Source organism: Heterocephalus glaber, unplaced genomic scaffold, assembly GCF_053883595.1.
Source record: "Heterocephalus glaber isolate CG9 unplaced genomic scaffold, H.glaber_assembly_v1.0 deba00001606, whole genome shotgun sequence".
Taxonomy (NCBI): Eukaryota; Metazoa; Chordata; class Mammalia; order Rodentia; family Bathyergidae; genus Heterocephalus; species Heterocephalus glaber.
Window position 1 is genome coordinate 20,992,633 of NW_028258377.1, and position 15,925 is coordinate 21,008,557.

General features: G+C 40.1%; 1 protein-coding gene and 1 long non-coding RNA gene across 4 annotated transcripts in view; one reads left to right on the forward strand and one right to left on the reverse strand.

Annotated features, from left to right (window-relative positions):
• Positions 1–15,925, forward strand: part of LOC110344786 (uncharacterized) — a 94,475-nt gene that overhangs the window by 34,930 nt on the left and 43,620 nt on the right. The gene's annotated exons all lie outside the window — the stretch shown is intronic.
• Positions 11,947–15,925, reverse strand: part of Rars1 (arginyl-tRNA synthetase 1) — a 47,748-nt gene continuing 43,769 nt past the window's right edge. For both annotated transcript variants that reach the window (XM_021239896.2, XM_004836412.4), the window contains 3 exons: positions 13,759–13,931; positions 13,072–13,319; positions 11,947–12,166 (listed from right to left, as the gene is read on the reverse strand). In XM_021239896.2, coding sequence (XP_021095555.1) covers positions 12,057–12,166; positions 13,072–13,319; positions 13,759–13,931 — 531 coding nt within the window. In that variant the 3' untranslated portion in view covers positions 11,947–12,056. The remainder of the gene's footprint in view (positions 12,167–13,071; positions 13,320–13,758; positions 13,932–15,925) is intronic.

The window sequence follows — 15,925 nt, forward strand, 5'->3', positions numbered from 1 at the left end:
GATTTAGCTCAGTGGTTCCAGCTCCTGCCTTGCAAGAGCAAGGTCCCAAGTTCGATCCCTGGTACCAAAAAAAAAAAAAAAAAAAAAGAATCCAGTGGTTATAATTGCATGGGTTTGTTTTGTGTCCTGTATTCTATTCCATTGGTCTATTTGTCTATTTCTGTGCCAGAACCATGCTGTTGTAGTTACTATGGCTTTGCAGTATATTTTCAAATCAGGAATTATGATGCCTCCAGCACTGCTCTTTATTCTCAGGATTGCTTTTGCTGTTCTAGATCTCTTGTGCTTCTATATAAATTTTAGTATTGTTTTTCTCTAGTTCTGTGAAAAATGCCATTGGTATCTTCATGGAGATTGCACTGTGATCAGATCACTTTCAGTAATTTGGCCATTTTAACAATAATTCTGCTGATCCGTGAGCATGGAATGTCTATCTTCTATTGTCTTCAGTGTTTTCTTAAGTGTTCTGTAATTTTCCTTGTAGAAGTCTTTCACTTCCTGGTTAGGTTTACTCCTAAATTTGTTTATTGATTGACCAATAGAGGTTATTGTGAATAGAACTGTTTTCTTGACTTCTTTTCTAGCACTTTTTTTTTTGGTACCAGGGATCGAACTCGGGTCCTTATGCTTTCAAGGCAGGTGGCAGAACCATTGAGCTAAATCCCTGGCCCCCAGCACTTTCATTATTGGTGTATAAACCAGTTTTTTTTGTATGCTGATTTTTTTTTCCCAGAGAGATTATTTTCTCAATAGCCTCATGCATCTGGTTTTTTTGAATTTCTGCTGCTATCATTTCAGAAAATTCAGGTGGGTAACTTCCAATTTCCTCTGCCTTCTCATCTCCTGGACTTGCCCTGGGTGGGCTGGAGGTCTGGGATTGCATTCTGCTTCTGCATCTTGTCATTTTTTATTTTATTTTGTTTTCTGTGTTGATGCTTGTAAATTTCTTATGGTAGATAGCTTTATCACTAGTATCGAGGCTTCTCTAGGAAATGTCTGTTGCTCAGAACAGACAGAGATGTCTTCTGGCCATTTGTGTTTCTTGGTCTTTGTGTCTGTCCCAAGATCCTACCTTCTCAATTTATTAAGGAAGAGAAGTTGCTTTCTATTTGGCTCAGCACCCAGTCCTTTGGTACTGGACTATGGTGATGGTTATAGCCTCAAGGAATCACAGTGTTGTCACACAAGGGAGAACAACAGGTATGACATCCTGCCTAAAATAGTACAATTAGCAGTAACAATTGTATAAAGCACAGCCTAGAAACTGACAAAGTGTGATAGTTACTAATTTGGTACCTCTAACCATAGGAGCAAGATGTACAGTTATATAACACAAGCCAACATAAACCAGGAACTTGTATGCAATGAGTTTTCCCTTAGTGGGGTCATTTTACACCATGGGGGTGAAATTTAAGAGAGATAGGGGACAAAATAGAGATAAATGAAGGGAAATATAGTAGAGGCAAGGCTGAAGGACAAAGGATGATCGTCCAAGCTTTGGGAAACTGAAGAGGGCAGAAGAAAAAGAATGAAGGATAAAGCAAAAGAATATCAAGGTGAATCAGAAAGACAGACAATTTTTACTCACATGAAAATATCATAAAATCCAGAGAGATAATTGAGAAAGGGGAGAAAGAAGATGAGTAAAACAAAATAAAAATTAAAAACCTAAACAATGTAAAAAAACCCAACAAAACAAGACAGAAAAAGGAAAACAAAACAAAGAAAAAAAATAATAAATTCCTCTGGTGTCCACAGTTGTGGTAGAGTCCGAGGTAGGTAGTGTACCCAAACTGTGCTGCCACCCCATCAAGTCTGCAGTGGGATTAGTACTGGGCACGGGGCTGATCCCGGCCTCCGGATGTGGGGCTGGGGCTGGTCTTCAGCCAGCAGCTTTCTGGACGTCCCTTGGTGGCTGGCCATGTCTCCTTAACGTGACTGTCTCCACGCCGCTCTCCAGTTGCTGTGGCACCCTCGGCCAGGGACTGCCAGGCTGCTCTTGGGCCTGGGTACAGTTGGCTCTTCCCAGTCTTTGCACAGCCTCCTCTGTTCTACCTTCACTGGCACGTATTTATTCTGTCATGGCCTTGTTGCAGGGCTGGGTAGTGATGGTGGTGTTGTCCCTAATGCGGATACAACCCAAGGCTGCTTGGTTCTCCTTCAATCTCTTCAGCTGGTTGAGTGCCAATCTCACAAGGCTCTTTAAATCTCACATGTCTGCGTCTTTCTCTTAAGCTACTGGTCACCACTTCTTTCACCACCTCCACTGCACTGTGGTCCCTAACTTTGTTGTCAAGCTGTAGGGGAGGGAGCAGTTTCCTTGTCACTCAGCTCTGTGTGTGACAGCGACATTTGCTGCCAGGCTGCAGTGTCCTCTGTGGAGGAAGGCAAAAGAGGTAAGGGTCCTCTTATCCCAAATCTATCCTTTGCGGCTTGAGTTAGCCGCACCTTTGCAGTCTATCAGTGTTTTGGAGGTTTCCCAGTACAGCCATTCTTGCTCAGCGCCCAGGCAGCAACGCGGCTGGCAGCCCTGTGGGCTTGGTACGCTGTTTTATGAAGTCCTGTGGTTGTGTTTTGTATGATCTACAAGTCTCTTATTTCAGACTGATTTTGGCATTAGGCTGTATGTCCCTCCCTTCTTCTGATTACCTGTGGTTTTAGATGATTTTCTCTAAGTAGCTCCAACATGGCTCCTCCTCTATTCAGCCATGTTGAATCCCAACAAATTCTTTAAAAATCATTGCATGGCTGGAGGGTCTCTCAGGGTCCTTCCTGCACAGCCTGCAGCCTGCAGAAATCCTAAAGCAAGGTGATCTACCCAGGTGGGCTGGCTCTCAGCACTGTGCCCAGGATCTGGGCTTTGGAGCCAGGGAAACTGTATGTTGATTTTTCCATCCTGCCACTTTGATGAACTTGTTAATCGGATCTAAAAGTCTTCTGCTTGAGTTTTTAGGGTCTTGTGAAGTTTGATACCATCTGCCAATAAGGGTTTTTACTTCTTCCTTTTCTGTTGGTATCCCTTTCATTTCTTTCTCTTGCCTAATTGCTCTAAAACTTCAAGTACTATATTGAACTGAAGTAGTAAGACTGGACACCTTTGTCTCATTTCTGATTTTACAGGAAATGCTTTTGATTTTTTCCCAGTGTGATGTTGACTGTGGGTTTGCCACATACAGCTTTAATTATATTGAGGTAATGTTCTTCTATACTTAGTTTCTTCAGTATTTTTAACATGAAGAACTGCTGAATTTTGTTGAAGGCTTTTTCTGCATCTATTTGAGATGATCATATTATTTATTTATTTTTTGTGTTTATTCTATTTATGTGGTGTATTACATTTATTGATCTGTGTATGTTGAATCATCCTTGTATCCCTGGGATGAAACCAACTTGAACATGATGTATGATTTTTTAAAATATATTGTTGGTGGGCCAGCCAGGGATTTAGCTCAGTGATGCTGTGCCTTCCTTGTAAGCTCAAGGTCCTGAGTTCGATCCCTGGTACCAAAAAATATATACATATTGTTGGATTCTGTTTGTAAGACTTTTATTGGTGATTCATTATATTCATCAAGGACTTGGTGTGTAGTTTTCTTTTTGAGTCCTTATCTGATTTTTTTTTTTTTTACTTACCAGTAATTGGACTCAGGGCCTTGAGCTTGCCAGGCAGGCACTATGCTGCTGAGCTATATCTCTGGCCCCCTTAACTGATTTTGATATCAGGGTGGTACTGGCTTTATAGAGTGAATTTATAAGCATTCCTTTCTTTTCTCTTTTACAGAATAGTTTGAGAAGCATCGGTCTTAGTTCTTCTCTAAAGATTTGGTTAAATCTATTTGGTCCTAGACTTTTCTTCTTTCGGGAGATGTTGCCGCTTCAATTTCATTCCTTGTTATTGATCTGTTTAGGTTTTTAATATCCTCTTGGTGCAATTTTGGTAGCTCATATGTATCTATGAACTTATGTATTTCTTCTAGACTGCCCAATTTGTTGAAATAAAATAGTTCCTAATAATCATCAGGATTTTAGTAGTATCTGTTGTAATATAGCCTTATCTCTAATTTTGGTTATTTGAGCTTGCTCTCAGTTTGACTAAGGTTGTATCAATCTTGTTTATCTTTTTAAAGACCAACTCTTTCATTGATGCTTTTTTATTTTTCTTGTACTCTCCATTAATGTCAGCTTTGATCCTTGTTATTTCATCCTTATATAGGTGTTGATTTTCATCTTGTTTTTCTAAGACCTTGAGATGCATCACTAGGTTAGTCTCTGTCTCTGTTTCAGTCTTTTTAATATAGGCAGTCATAGGTATAAATTTTCCTTTTAAAACTGCCTTTGCTGTATCCTACAGATTCTGGCATGTTGTGTTTCCATTATAATTTGATTCTAAGACCTTTTTCTTTTCTTTTTTCCCAGAACGTCACATAAGTTTATTTCAGATGTAACAGCAATGTTAAAATGGAAAAGTTAAATTTTTAACTGTACCAAGTAAACTTAACCACTTTAAGTATTTTTAGTTATTCCCTCCAAAAACAGAGGGAGCTTTTCATTTCTACCACCACAAACTATGGTTTCCCAATAGCTCTCTTTTTGAAGGATTTTTCAACTGATGAGAAAACTGCTTTGGAACTATTTTAGAACTCTTTTCCCCAAATGGAAACTAATTTGGAAAAATTATATATTGCATAGATTTCTCTACAGATTCTTTTTAAATGCAACTTATCCTGTGATATAATTTTAACCTATTTGTCCCACAGTAAAAACCATCTATCCTGAAAAGTATGATGGATATATCCTGTGATCTTCTAGTAAACAGAATTACTGATTTATCTCGAAGATTATTTTTACCATTTGTCAAAATAACCAACTCAACATTGGTTATTAGTCTTTATTGACTCAAAGACATATGAACTAGTAGTGCCCAGTTTCTACCTCTTCCACATCTTCCTTTCTATAAGTGAAATTATTTAATACCAGTTTGATGGAGGACAATTAACCCTTTCCAAACACTAAGAATTTAGATTAAGTCATTGACTAGTGTAGAAAAAGAAACTACAATGATGGGAAGCCTACTCAATGAATTCAAACTTGAATATTTTTCTTCTGTCTTTAAATAACATGTACTTAGTATCACTGTGACCTCCTTCCTCTAGTGACAGGACTGGTTTTATGCTAGATCATTATCTGGCAAGTAGGCAGTGGCTCTGACAGGGTGATAACTTTTCATATGATGAGACACCTGAAGTACTCATGTTTTCCTCCAGTTGTCCAATCTCTAATATTTGCAGTTTTTTTAGACTGTCGGTGGTGGCTCAAGAAATGTTCTTGGTAGAATTAAGAAATGCACAAAACTTGAGTTTTCTGTCATTTGACTTTAAAAGGAAATTTGACTTGTATTATTTACCTTTATATGTAAAAGTCTCATCTCCAAATAAGTTACATAGTAAAATTACTTTACAGAATGTTTGTACACACTTATAACCTTAAGTTTTCATTTAAAAATGTGAAAGTACAAAGTAAAATAGACTTCAGTCTTGAGGGCCAAGAAAAATTTTTAAGAAAGATAGTTGATGAATGAGTCTATAGGGTCCTAATGTTAGTGAAAATGTAGAAAGACCATGCTGGTTTCTTTGGTATCTGTTTCTTAATCCAAATCCAAGCTTAGAAGAAACATTTAACATTGAGCACCTTTACCTTCATGGATGTTTCAGCTTGCTCTTGCCAAGAGAAGAGTACTTGAGTTACAAAGAGTGTCATTAGCATGAAGAATTCAGCCTTTTTGTAAACTTCCAGATATCAAAATAGATTCTGATATATAAATGAATTTTCTCAGACCACACTACCTCTATTTCTATAACTATTTCACTTGGACTATCTAAGCAGTCCCATGAATGTATCCCTAAATGTGGTTATTGAAAAATTTCCTGATTTCATCATTGACCCACTGATCATTCACAAGTCTTATTTAATCTCCATGTATCTGTGTAGTTTCTGTGGTTTCTAATTATTAATTTCTAGTTTCATTCCATTATGACCTGCTAAGGTGACAAGATTCATGAGATTATTTCAAAAGAAATTTTTTTTGTATTAATACTTCTTTTGTGGGCTAATATATGGTCTGTTTTAGAGAAAGATGAATTACCAAAAAGGATGTGTAATTCCACTGTTGTGGAATAATTTGTGTGGGATAATTTGTTAGCTCCATTTGGCCTATGGTGTAGTATAAATCTGATGTTTGTTGATTATTTGTCTGAGTGAACTACGTATTTGTGAAAGTGAGTATCAAATTTATCAACTGTAATTCTATTGAGATCTACTTGTCCCTTTATGTTGAGTACTTTGTTTTATGAAATTTGGTGTGGTGATGTTTGGTGCATATATGCTTACAATCATTATGTCTTGGAGGACATTTCCCAGTACCAATATGTAGTGACCTTTGTCTCTTCTAATTTTGACTTGAGGTCTGCATTGGCAGCTATGAGTAGGAGTACTTTTGCTTATTTTTGGATTCCATTGGTATGGAATGTCATTTTCCCTCCTTTTATTTTGTGTTTCTTTGCATGTGAGTTGTATTTTTTTTTTTTTTTTTTTGCAAACAGTATGTAGTTGAATTGTGTCAATTTGCAAATCTGTGTCTTTCAGTTGCAAAGAACATTTACAATCATGGTTATTATTGAAAAAAGGTACTAATTCCTACAAGTTTTAATTTTTGTGACATTTGATTCTGAATACTCATTAGTCTACTCTGTCTGTAGGATTCCTTTCAAGTATATTCTGAAGGGCTGGAACAGTGGTCATGAATTCCTTTACTTTCTACTTATCTTTGAAGGTCTTTATTTCTCCTTAAATTCTGTAGGAAAGCTTTGCTGGATATAATCTAGGTTGCAGTTACTTTTTCAGAGCTTGAAATACATTATTTCATGTTCTCCTGGCCTTTGGAGTTTCTGCTGGAAAAGAAATCTGTCATTCTGATAGGTTTATCTTTATAACTTAAGTCATATAGCTCTGTACTTTTGACATTTTAACTACATGACATGGGCTGATTCTTGGTCATGTTTGTTTGGAGTTCTGAATGCCTCCAATACCTGGATGTCCATATCTTAAGGTTTGGGAAATTTTCTACTATTTCACTTGATAGATTTTCCATGCCTTTGGTCTGCATTTTGAGCCCCTCTTAAATTCTAGACCCTCAAATCTGATTTTAAAAACTGTATCCCAGAGGTCTTGCAAGGTTTTTTTCATCATTTATTTCTTCTGTATAAATATAATGCCAATTTTACATTGAAGCCCTAAGAGTCTGTCTTGTTTGATCAAACCTGCTGTTGAGGCTTTCCACTGAATTTATATAGCTTATTGAACTTTTCACTTCCAAGATTTTTAGTGTTTTTTCCCATCAGAATCTCTAATTCTGTATCAAACTGTTCTCTATCTCGCACTGCCTCATTTCATTACATCTTTTTGTATGCTCTTTATTTTTATAATTATTTTGAAATATTTGATATTTTGTCTGTTTTGAGGTTACTGGAATCAATTATTATGGAGGTACTGTTATTAACTTTTGGAGGAGTCATATTGTCTTGTTTTTTTCATATTTCCTATATTTCTATATTGAGATTTGCTCATGTGTTGGTTTGGGCATCTCTTCTGCTTTTATGTAAAGGCCTTTTAAGTAACAACTTTCTCTTAAAAATGTGCCCTGGGATGTCAGATTTGTTGTTGTTTTTACAAGTGATTTCACAGTGGTTTCCTTGTTGCTGTACTTCTTTGGTGGTGATTAGTGTGCACTTTGTCAAAGCCTGAGGGTCATCTTTTCTCTGAGTTTTATAGAAGTAGTCTTTCTACTGGCTCAGGCAACTGTGTTGAAGACTGCAGCATACACAGGTTACAACCTGTGTGATGAGTCTTGTCAAAATTTGTGTTCTCTATGAGGCCCCTCATGGGCCCCAATCTTTGTGTTGTTTCTCTCTGAAGTTTTTACATGGAGATCTAGATCTTCAGCCCCTTCCTCTTCCCAGCCATAGTTACATGGACGTGGATCGTAACAAAAACAGGGATCAGTGAACTGGATATGATAACAGGGTAAAAAAAAAAAAAAAAAAGTACCAGCTATGACATCCAAAATTCTAATAACCACTACAGGAATGGTGGGGGCAAAAGTCATATAAACTAAAAGTTTTTTACAGATGATTATAAATACAATTGAGAGAAGAAAATGGAGAACCAAAAGCAAAGTCAAAATATTTTTTTTAAAGTGCAAAAGAACACAAGAGAAGTAGAAAATGAAGACAGAAAAAAAAAATCTGGGCATGGTGGCACAAGACTACACCCCTAGTAACTCAGGAGCCAGAGGCAGAACTACATGCCTGAGGCCATCCCAAGAAACCTTAAAAGCCCTGTCTCAGGACAGAAAAATTGAAAAGGTCTAGGGTTGTAGCTGAATACCCTTGGGTTCAATTCTGAGCATCACCTACACATATATATGCACACACACATACACACAAATCAAAGGCAAATAGGTAATACAAATAAAAACTTAAAAAGGAATGAATGTAGTGAAAATATAAAAAGTTAAATAATCTGAGTGTCAGAAGAGAGAAGCAGCTGGGGATTTAGCTCAGTGGTTCTGCCGCCTGCCTCACAAGCGCACGTTCCCGAGTTGGATCCCGGTACCAAAAGAGAGAGTAGCAAAGGAAAAAACAGAATATAGAGAAAAAAAATGTATACTGAAAACTAATCAGCAGATACAAACCAGTTTTTAAAAAAAACAACTTAAAAGTGATAGAACTCTCTGCTGAGGTGAACAAATGTGGATATTCACTACTTAGGCAACTCTACTTTAGACCTTGGTTTCTTGAGCTATGAAGCCCTTAGGAGCGGCTGTGGCTCTGTCTTCCTCCTCATGCTGCTTTGTTAGTTGCCAGCTGCAGAGGTCTGGGGCCAGCATCGGCTGGAGTGACTCTCGGTCTCCCTGCCCGCCAAGTGTAAGGGTTCAAGAGATAGGACACTGTGTCGGCTGGGGTTTACTCGGGCACATTAGTTTGCAGGCTGCTGGCAAGCACTGCTTGAGCTTCTAGTGGCCCCAGAGAAGCCCCAAGCGGGTGGGGAACATGACACTCAAATGCTCGTGTGGGAGACTGCAGCAATCCACTCCCCGGACCTGTCTCTCCACGGCCATCCCTGTGTACATTCACACACATCTGCTCCATCTCTAGACCCTCTTGCCATCCACTAAGGTCATCAGCTCAAAAGGGGTAAACAATTCAGCTTTCTCCTAGTTCTGACCTGAGTATCACCTTGTGCATGTGCAGCAGTGTCCAGCCATGACCATATTTAGCCACAAGCAGAGTCTAGCTGGATCAGCATGGAAATATTTGTTGTGGGTTGAGGGGAAGGGAAGCTGCAGGGGCTTATGTTTCCGTATCCAGCAAGCTCAGGTGTAATTTTCACAAAGTAGTTCCCTGCCACAGGTCCATGCTTACAGGTTGAGAAATGTGGAAGTTTGTGTTCAGATCTGCTCATTTTCATCCACTGTGAGTCTTTTTCCCTCTGCATGTCCTCTCTTCCCACTGCTGTGGCACCGACTGGCACTGCCCTGGTAGGCTCTTCCAAGAATCCCCATCTGCACAATATTGAACGTCTGCACATTCCTTCCTGCACTTACCTCGCTTGTAGCTGTTTCCCAGTTGGCTCGATTCCAGGTCAGTGAGGATGTAAACTGCTCCTCCATTTTGCCTCCTCTGCTTCCTTCATGCTTAGTGTGTGTGTGTACACGCACATGCCTCAAACACTTCAAAAGACCTATTTTCCAGTTCAGAAAAACTGCTTGATTCTGTTTTCAGTTAACTTTTCACTTGACCGAGTTCTTCCATGATTTATTTCCTAGTTTTCTTTGCAGAACTTCATACCATTTTTTCTCTAATTTCATTGAAGTGTATATATGTTATTGAAACCCATACATTTATCATACTCATTCATCAATATCCTTTTCTTCAAGGTTTGTTGCTGGGTTTTTCCGAGGTGTCATATTACCTTGATTTTTTCATTTCTTGTAACTCAACATTGAGATCTGTGCATCTGGTGATCGGTTATCATTTCCACTTTTTAAGGTGGCTTCCACAGTAAAGATGTGCCAGGGGTGTTCACTGGTAAGCTACCTTGGCTTTGCTTCCAGTTGGGCACTTCAGTAGGGTTTACCTGTAGCTTCTTCACCTGTGATCAGTGTGCTTGTGCACAGTGCATGTGGTGGTGGTGTCAGAAAGTCTTTCTCTAGGGGCCAGATGGGGGAAGTGGGTACAGTGGACCCTCGAGTTACCACTGGCCTGACCTACAAACAACTTGGGCTATAACTGCAATTTTAGTTTTAAGAACAAAGTCTTCAGTTATGATCTGAACGCCGACCGCTTGTGCTTCCAGATGGTCTCAGATCCAAAGAGTTCTGGAAGGAACATTACAACGTCCTTTACTGTGTGGGGTTGAGAAATCCTAGGCCAAGGTCTCAGGACACTGATCTGCCGGTGCAGGAGAGACTTGGAAGGCTGTGTAGAGGAGCCTGAGTCTTCAATTGACCAACCTGAGTTACAAACTCAATTTGCTCACAAGGGCTGGTTGTAAGTCAAGGGTCCGCTGTATTTCAAGTAGCCCAGGCAGGTGGGGTTGGCTATACACTATGTAGCCATGCTGTTAATCAAGTAGTAGTGCCAGAAACCTGGAGCATGGTGGATGTTCTCTCAGCAGCAGCATGACTTGGGCCTACAAGAAGTCTGTTGTCTAAGAGCCACCTATGGTGGGAGTGGTGCCATGCGGTGTGGATTGCATTTCTGGGCCCAGTGGTGGCCCAGTGGTAGTTGAAGTCAACTAGGGTGGTGGCTCAGCTGACTTCACACTTGGGTGGATCATGGTGTCTGCCCAGCGGACTGGGTACCCTCAGGACAAGCAGCATGGGGTCAGTGGTGGGTGATATGTTGCCCATCAAGGCAGCAGTTCTTTCTCTGAAGCAGACTCCAGAAAGCTGAATGAACTAGACTCTGAACGTGTCCCTCCTGTCACTAGGGAGGTATCAACACCCACACTGATGTGGACTGCTGGGACTCTCCTGCAGCAAGTCTGCCAACCAAGAGAACCAAGGTCATGGTTGCCAGTATGCTTTATTCTACTCTTTTGTTTCCTCTCTCTCCAGTGCTGAGTCACCTTGAAATGTAGCTATTCACTTACTATTCTGGTTCTGGTTCTTTTAGAGGAGGGATCTCTTTTTCAGTCATCTTACCTCTGTCTTTGTGTGTGCATTTTTTGGTATTCTATATATAAGATTATGTTGGAGCTCTATTTCCAGATAAGTTTACTTAAAGTGCTTTCCTTCTTTTCCTTACTTAATTGCCCTGGCTGGAACGTCCAGTACTGTATTGAATAGACAGCAAGAGAAGACATCTTTGTCTTATTCTTGATCTACTGAGATGCTCATGCAGGTTTTTTCCCTTTATTCTATGAATATGGTATATTTTATTTTATGGTATATTTGCCAAACAAAGTTCAATCTCAGGAAGTGAGACAAGATTCATCCCTTGGGATTGGTATATCGACTGCTCTAAGCAAATCATGGCAATTCTGTCCTTGGCTTAGATTTCCTTGCAACTGGGACTACGATGAGAGCTAATCTAAGGCTTCAGGAAACTTGTGATCTGTTGTCCTCTTACTCCCTGTCCCTGGTTAAGTTACTGTGCCAATGGCATCTTTTGCTAAAATACAAAGAGGTTGAAACCAAGAGTCTTGATTTTGTTCCAAAGCAGCTTAGGGTACTGCTGTGGAACTTCACTTTTTGTCACTTGCAAAACGGTATCGATCAAAGAACAGTAGAATGAAGAATAAATAGGACAAATAAACATATAGTGCTCCATAAATGGGAATGCTTATCTAACTAAAATTAACGGAGACACTTGTTAAAGCACCACATTTTGTGTAGAGAAATTATCTTTAATAGTTTCATCTGCACATGTACTTTTTTCTTTGTAAAAAAGCAAAGAGTGACAATGGGTAAAAACAGTGTTCAAACCTAAGAGGGATCACATCCTTTGGACAGGTTTTATTCCGAGGATATCGAACCCCTTGGCCATGACAGCAGCCACCGCTTCACACAGCAGCATACGCCACATGTTCACCTTTAATACTTTTCCTGAAAAGAAAAAGGTACCGAGGTTTTCTTCTTGAAAAAAAAAAAAATCAACATTACAGAATCTTTGTATCTGACTTTATTTAAAGTGAGCAGCCCAACCTAAAAATGAGTCTAGCTAGAACTCAGAACATCTTCAACTACTGAGTTAATCTAAGAAACAGTTTGTATTTCTATGCAAGAACTGTTTTTAACTAATAAAAGGTATGAGGTCTCTGGTGATTAGAAGTATGTATTTTATGCTGTACTACTTTGTAAATTCAGAGTTCCTTTTCTTTTCTGACAAGGCCTTGCTATGTAGTTTGGGCCTTGAACGTGGGGTGATCCTCCTGAGTTAGAGTTCTTTTCAAAGCCTCATGATCTGAAAAAACTATAAACCTAAATATGGTACTGGTGAGATTAAAAAAATTAAGTTCCCAGGCATGACCCTCACAAATAGCTACTTTCTATGTAACACAAGAGCCTAAGGCAGGAAAAGATACCAGCTGTTTTCCAAAGGCAGTTCCTGTTATCAAGAATACGCAAAGATACTTCGGTAGTACTGGGGATTAAATCCAGGGCCTTTCTACTGAGCTATATGTGAGCCCTTTTTTATTTCCAGACAGGGTGTCACTAACTTGGCCAGGCTGTGCTTGAACTTGCAAGCCTCTGGCCTCAGTATTCCAGGTGTTCTCTATCTCCAGGCTCTGTTCTCCACTTTTGTTGAAAATGTCTTCTGTTTGCCTTGGGATCCTAAGGTTGCCTCCCACAGGGCCGAGGGTAGAGAAACAGATTAGCACTAGTGCAAATTCTGTTGTGCTTGCTACGGATCACTGCAATTCTTTGCAAACTGGAAAGGCATTTCCACCCAATTCGAATGCTTTGTGGCAGCCCCTTCTCCCACACAAGACAGTTGATGAGACACTCACCAGTCTGTCGGTCTTTCTCCACACAGTAGCAGTTATCATAGAACTCTGTGAAAGTGGTTGCCAGCTCATAAATATAATCACAGAGTGTATGCAGAAATAAGTCATCCAAAATCTTTTGCAAAATCTCAGGGAAACGTAAAATGCACCGGCCTAGTTTCCATTCCTTTTCATGGTCCAAAATGATCTTGGTCTCCCGAGCAGCTTTCTGGAGCATCTCTTCATCGATACTGGCCAGACGTGCAATAGACCTGAAACAGCAGATAAGCCCTACTGTTCCCTTTTCTTAGACACACTCCTTCTCCATGTGCAAACATGTACATGGTTGATGTAAATCAGAAATTATCAGCAAGTAAAGCAAGTAAAATGAGATTCTCATAAAATGGATGAGGTACTTTACTACAGGGAATATTACTAGGCAAAACTAATAATACAGTCTAAAGCATTTTACAACATTAAGAATGGAAATATAATTCTTTTAGAGGATCAGCACAGCTTCCTGGTATTTACACCAAGGGTGTTTAGGAAACTGCCAGAGCGAATAGCTAGGCTTAGGGATTCAAGTATAACCTTCAATTCTAAAAGAGAACTTATTTCCAAAGGTGTTTTACACAGAAAAAAAAAAAACATAATCATGTTGGAGTAACTAAGTACAGTACGCCTTCATTTGATTGAAAATAAAACAATTACCTGATTCTAGTGAAAGCATACAACAAGTAAGCAGCTGTGTTCCCTCTGTCATCTAGCATTTTGTCAAAGGAGAAGATATAGTCATTCATCCGGTTATGGGAAAGGTCAGCATATTTGATACAGCCATAAGCAACAGACGTCTGAGCAGCTTTCAATTCCTCTGGAGTCAAGACCTTTGGGAAAAAGAAAACAATACTTCAGTGGTTACTGACCACTGTGTCTACCTGTTCACTTATAGGCAGAAGACTGGGTAGGGAGTGTGAATGGTGCCATTTTGCTAATAATCCTTGAGGCAGAACAACATGGGCCACTGTAGGAAGAGTAATGAAAATATGACACTCATCGCCTGTGCACAATGAGGAATTTCCCTGTGAGAAATGTGAAGTGTCAAGTGTAAGCCTGTTTTCCAAAGTCCTCAGCAGATACAAACCCAAAGCACTAATTAATTTATTTCCATTTCATAACACAAAACACTGAGATTAGAGGGATAAGAGTAGAGTAAAACAGAAACAAATATAAAACTGGGCCTGGTGGTGCAAACCTGTAGTCCAGCACTCGGGAGCAGAGGCAGGAGGATCACAAGTTCAAGGCCAGCATGCACTGCACTACTTTGTAGTAGACATGTGATGGTGACTTTTACTTTTTAGAGAGAAGTGCTCAAACTCAACCCCAAGCTTGCCAACACTGCAATTAAACCTAAATACTGAGGTTTTAATTTAGAAAACAACAACTAGCCAGACATGGTGTCGCACAGCTATAATCTCAGGATTGAGGCTGAGGCAGGAAGATCGCCATGAGTTTGAAGCCAGCTTGGCTACAAAGACTCTGTCTTGGGAAAACCAAAAAACAAACCCAACTCCTACACAGGCTCCTGTGCCGACAGGGCCCTGTGTGCCCACTGCAGCACCACTGCTGAGTAGACTAACCATTCATCCACTAAAAGCAACTGTTCAAAAGCTGTCAGAATATGTGTCAACCCTACCAAAAAGTAAATGCAGCCAGGATGAAGGAAGGGTTCTTACCAGACTGCCTATGACCCTCAGACAAGAAAACTGTCAGAATTTTTGTGTAATTTACAATTGCACAAAGGCACTGCAATCCTTCAAAGGCATCTGCCCTGAAACTGTTCAACCTTGGGTTGGCATGACTCACTCTTGTTGTGGCCAGGTATTATTATTTCAGTCTCTCTTATGTAGTCCTCATTTTTGCCCTTTGTCTCTCCCTAAGAAGCCAAAGACAGTGGCACACATATTCCCATCGTGAGAGGACGCTACTCCCCAATATTTCTTAGAGACTGTTACTTAGGCTGGCACACTTGATGTTCTGAGATGGGACCTGCAGGGGCCTGGTGACTCAGCCTTTAACCAGCTGAGGTACTGGCATGAAGCCTCCGCACTCTCCATGTCCATGGCTCACTTTTTTTCTTTTCCACAGTCCTTCTGCTTGCTGAACACTGCCTGCTGAGGATAAGTATTTAGGATCTGGCTTGGTAAGGTGTTCTTCAAAGGTGGCCCTGTATCCTTCTGGCAGCACACCTTCCTAGCACTCTAGAAAGCTGAGGCAGGATTGCAAGTGTGAGCCGAGCCTGGCAACTAAGTGACTTAGTGAGACCCTGCATCCTAAATAAATAATGAGGGCTGGGGACGCAGCCCAGTGCAGACCATGGGTTCAAGCTCCAGGCTTTTCTGGTAAGCCCTCCTTTGTAGTGTAAGGCACTGTTCTGATGAGTAGCCAAATGCATAAGAACTCGTATCTGCAAGGACCTTCATTATCTCTTCTAGTGAATACTCCTGGTTCTGTGCATTTATTTTTACATTGACAGTGTTTGTGAACAACTTAATTTTGGTTATGCACATCTATAAATGATTTGGCTTTTTTTTTTGGTTCTGGGGATCAAACTCGGGACCTTGTGCTTGCGAGGCAGGCAGCGGAACCACTGAGCTAAATCCCTGGCCCTGATTTGGCTTTTTTTACTCCCTACTTATTTCTTAACAAGGTTCTGAGAGCCAACAGAAACATTCTAAATAACAGTCAATTAAAAGCCACTAGGGCAGCCACCACCACCCATCCAAGAGAGAACCTCATCTCTGAAGACATAGGCTCTCTCGTGTGTGAAGATCACATAATCAGGGACAGGCAAGATTAGGCGGGCCCCTTCTATGCGACC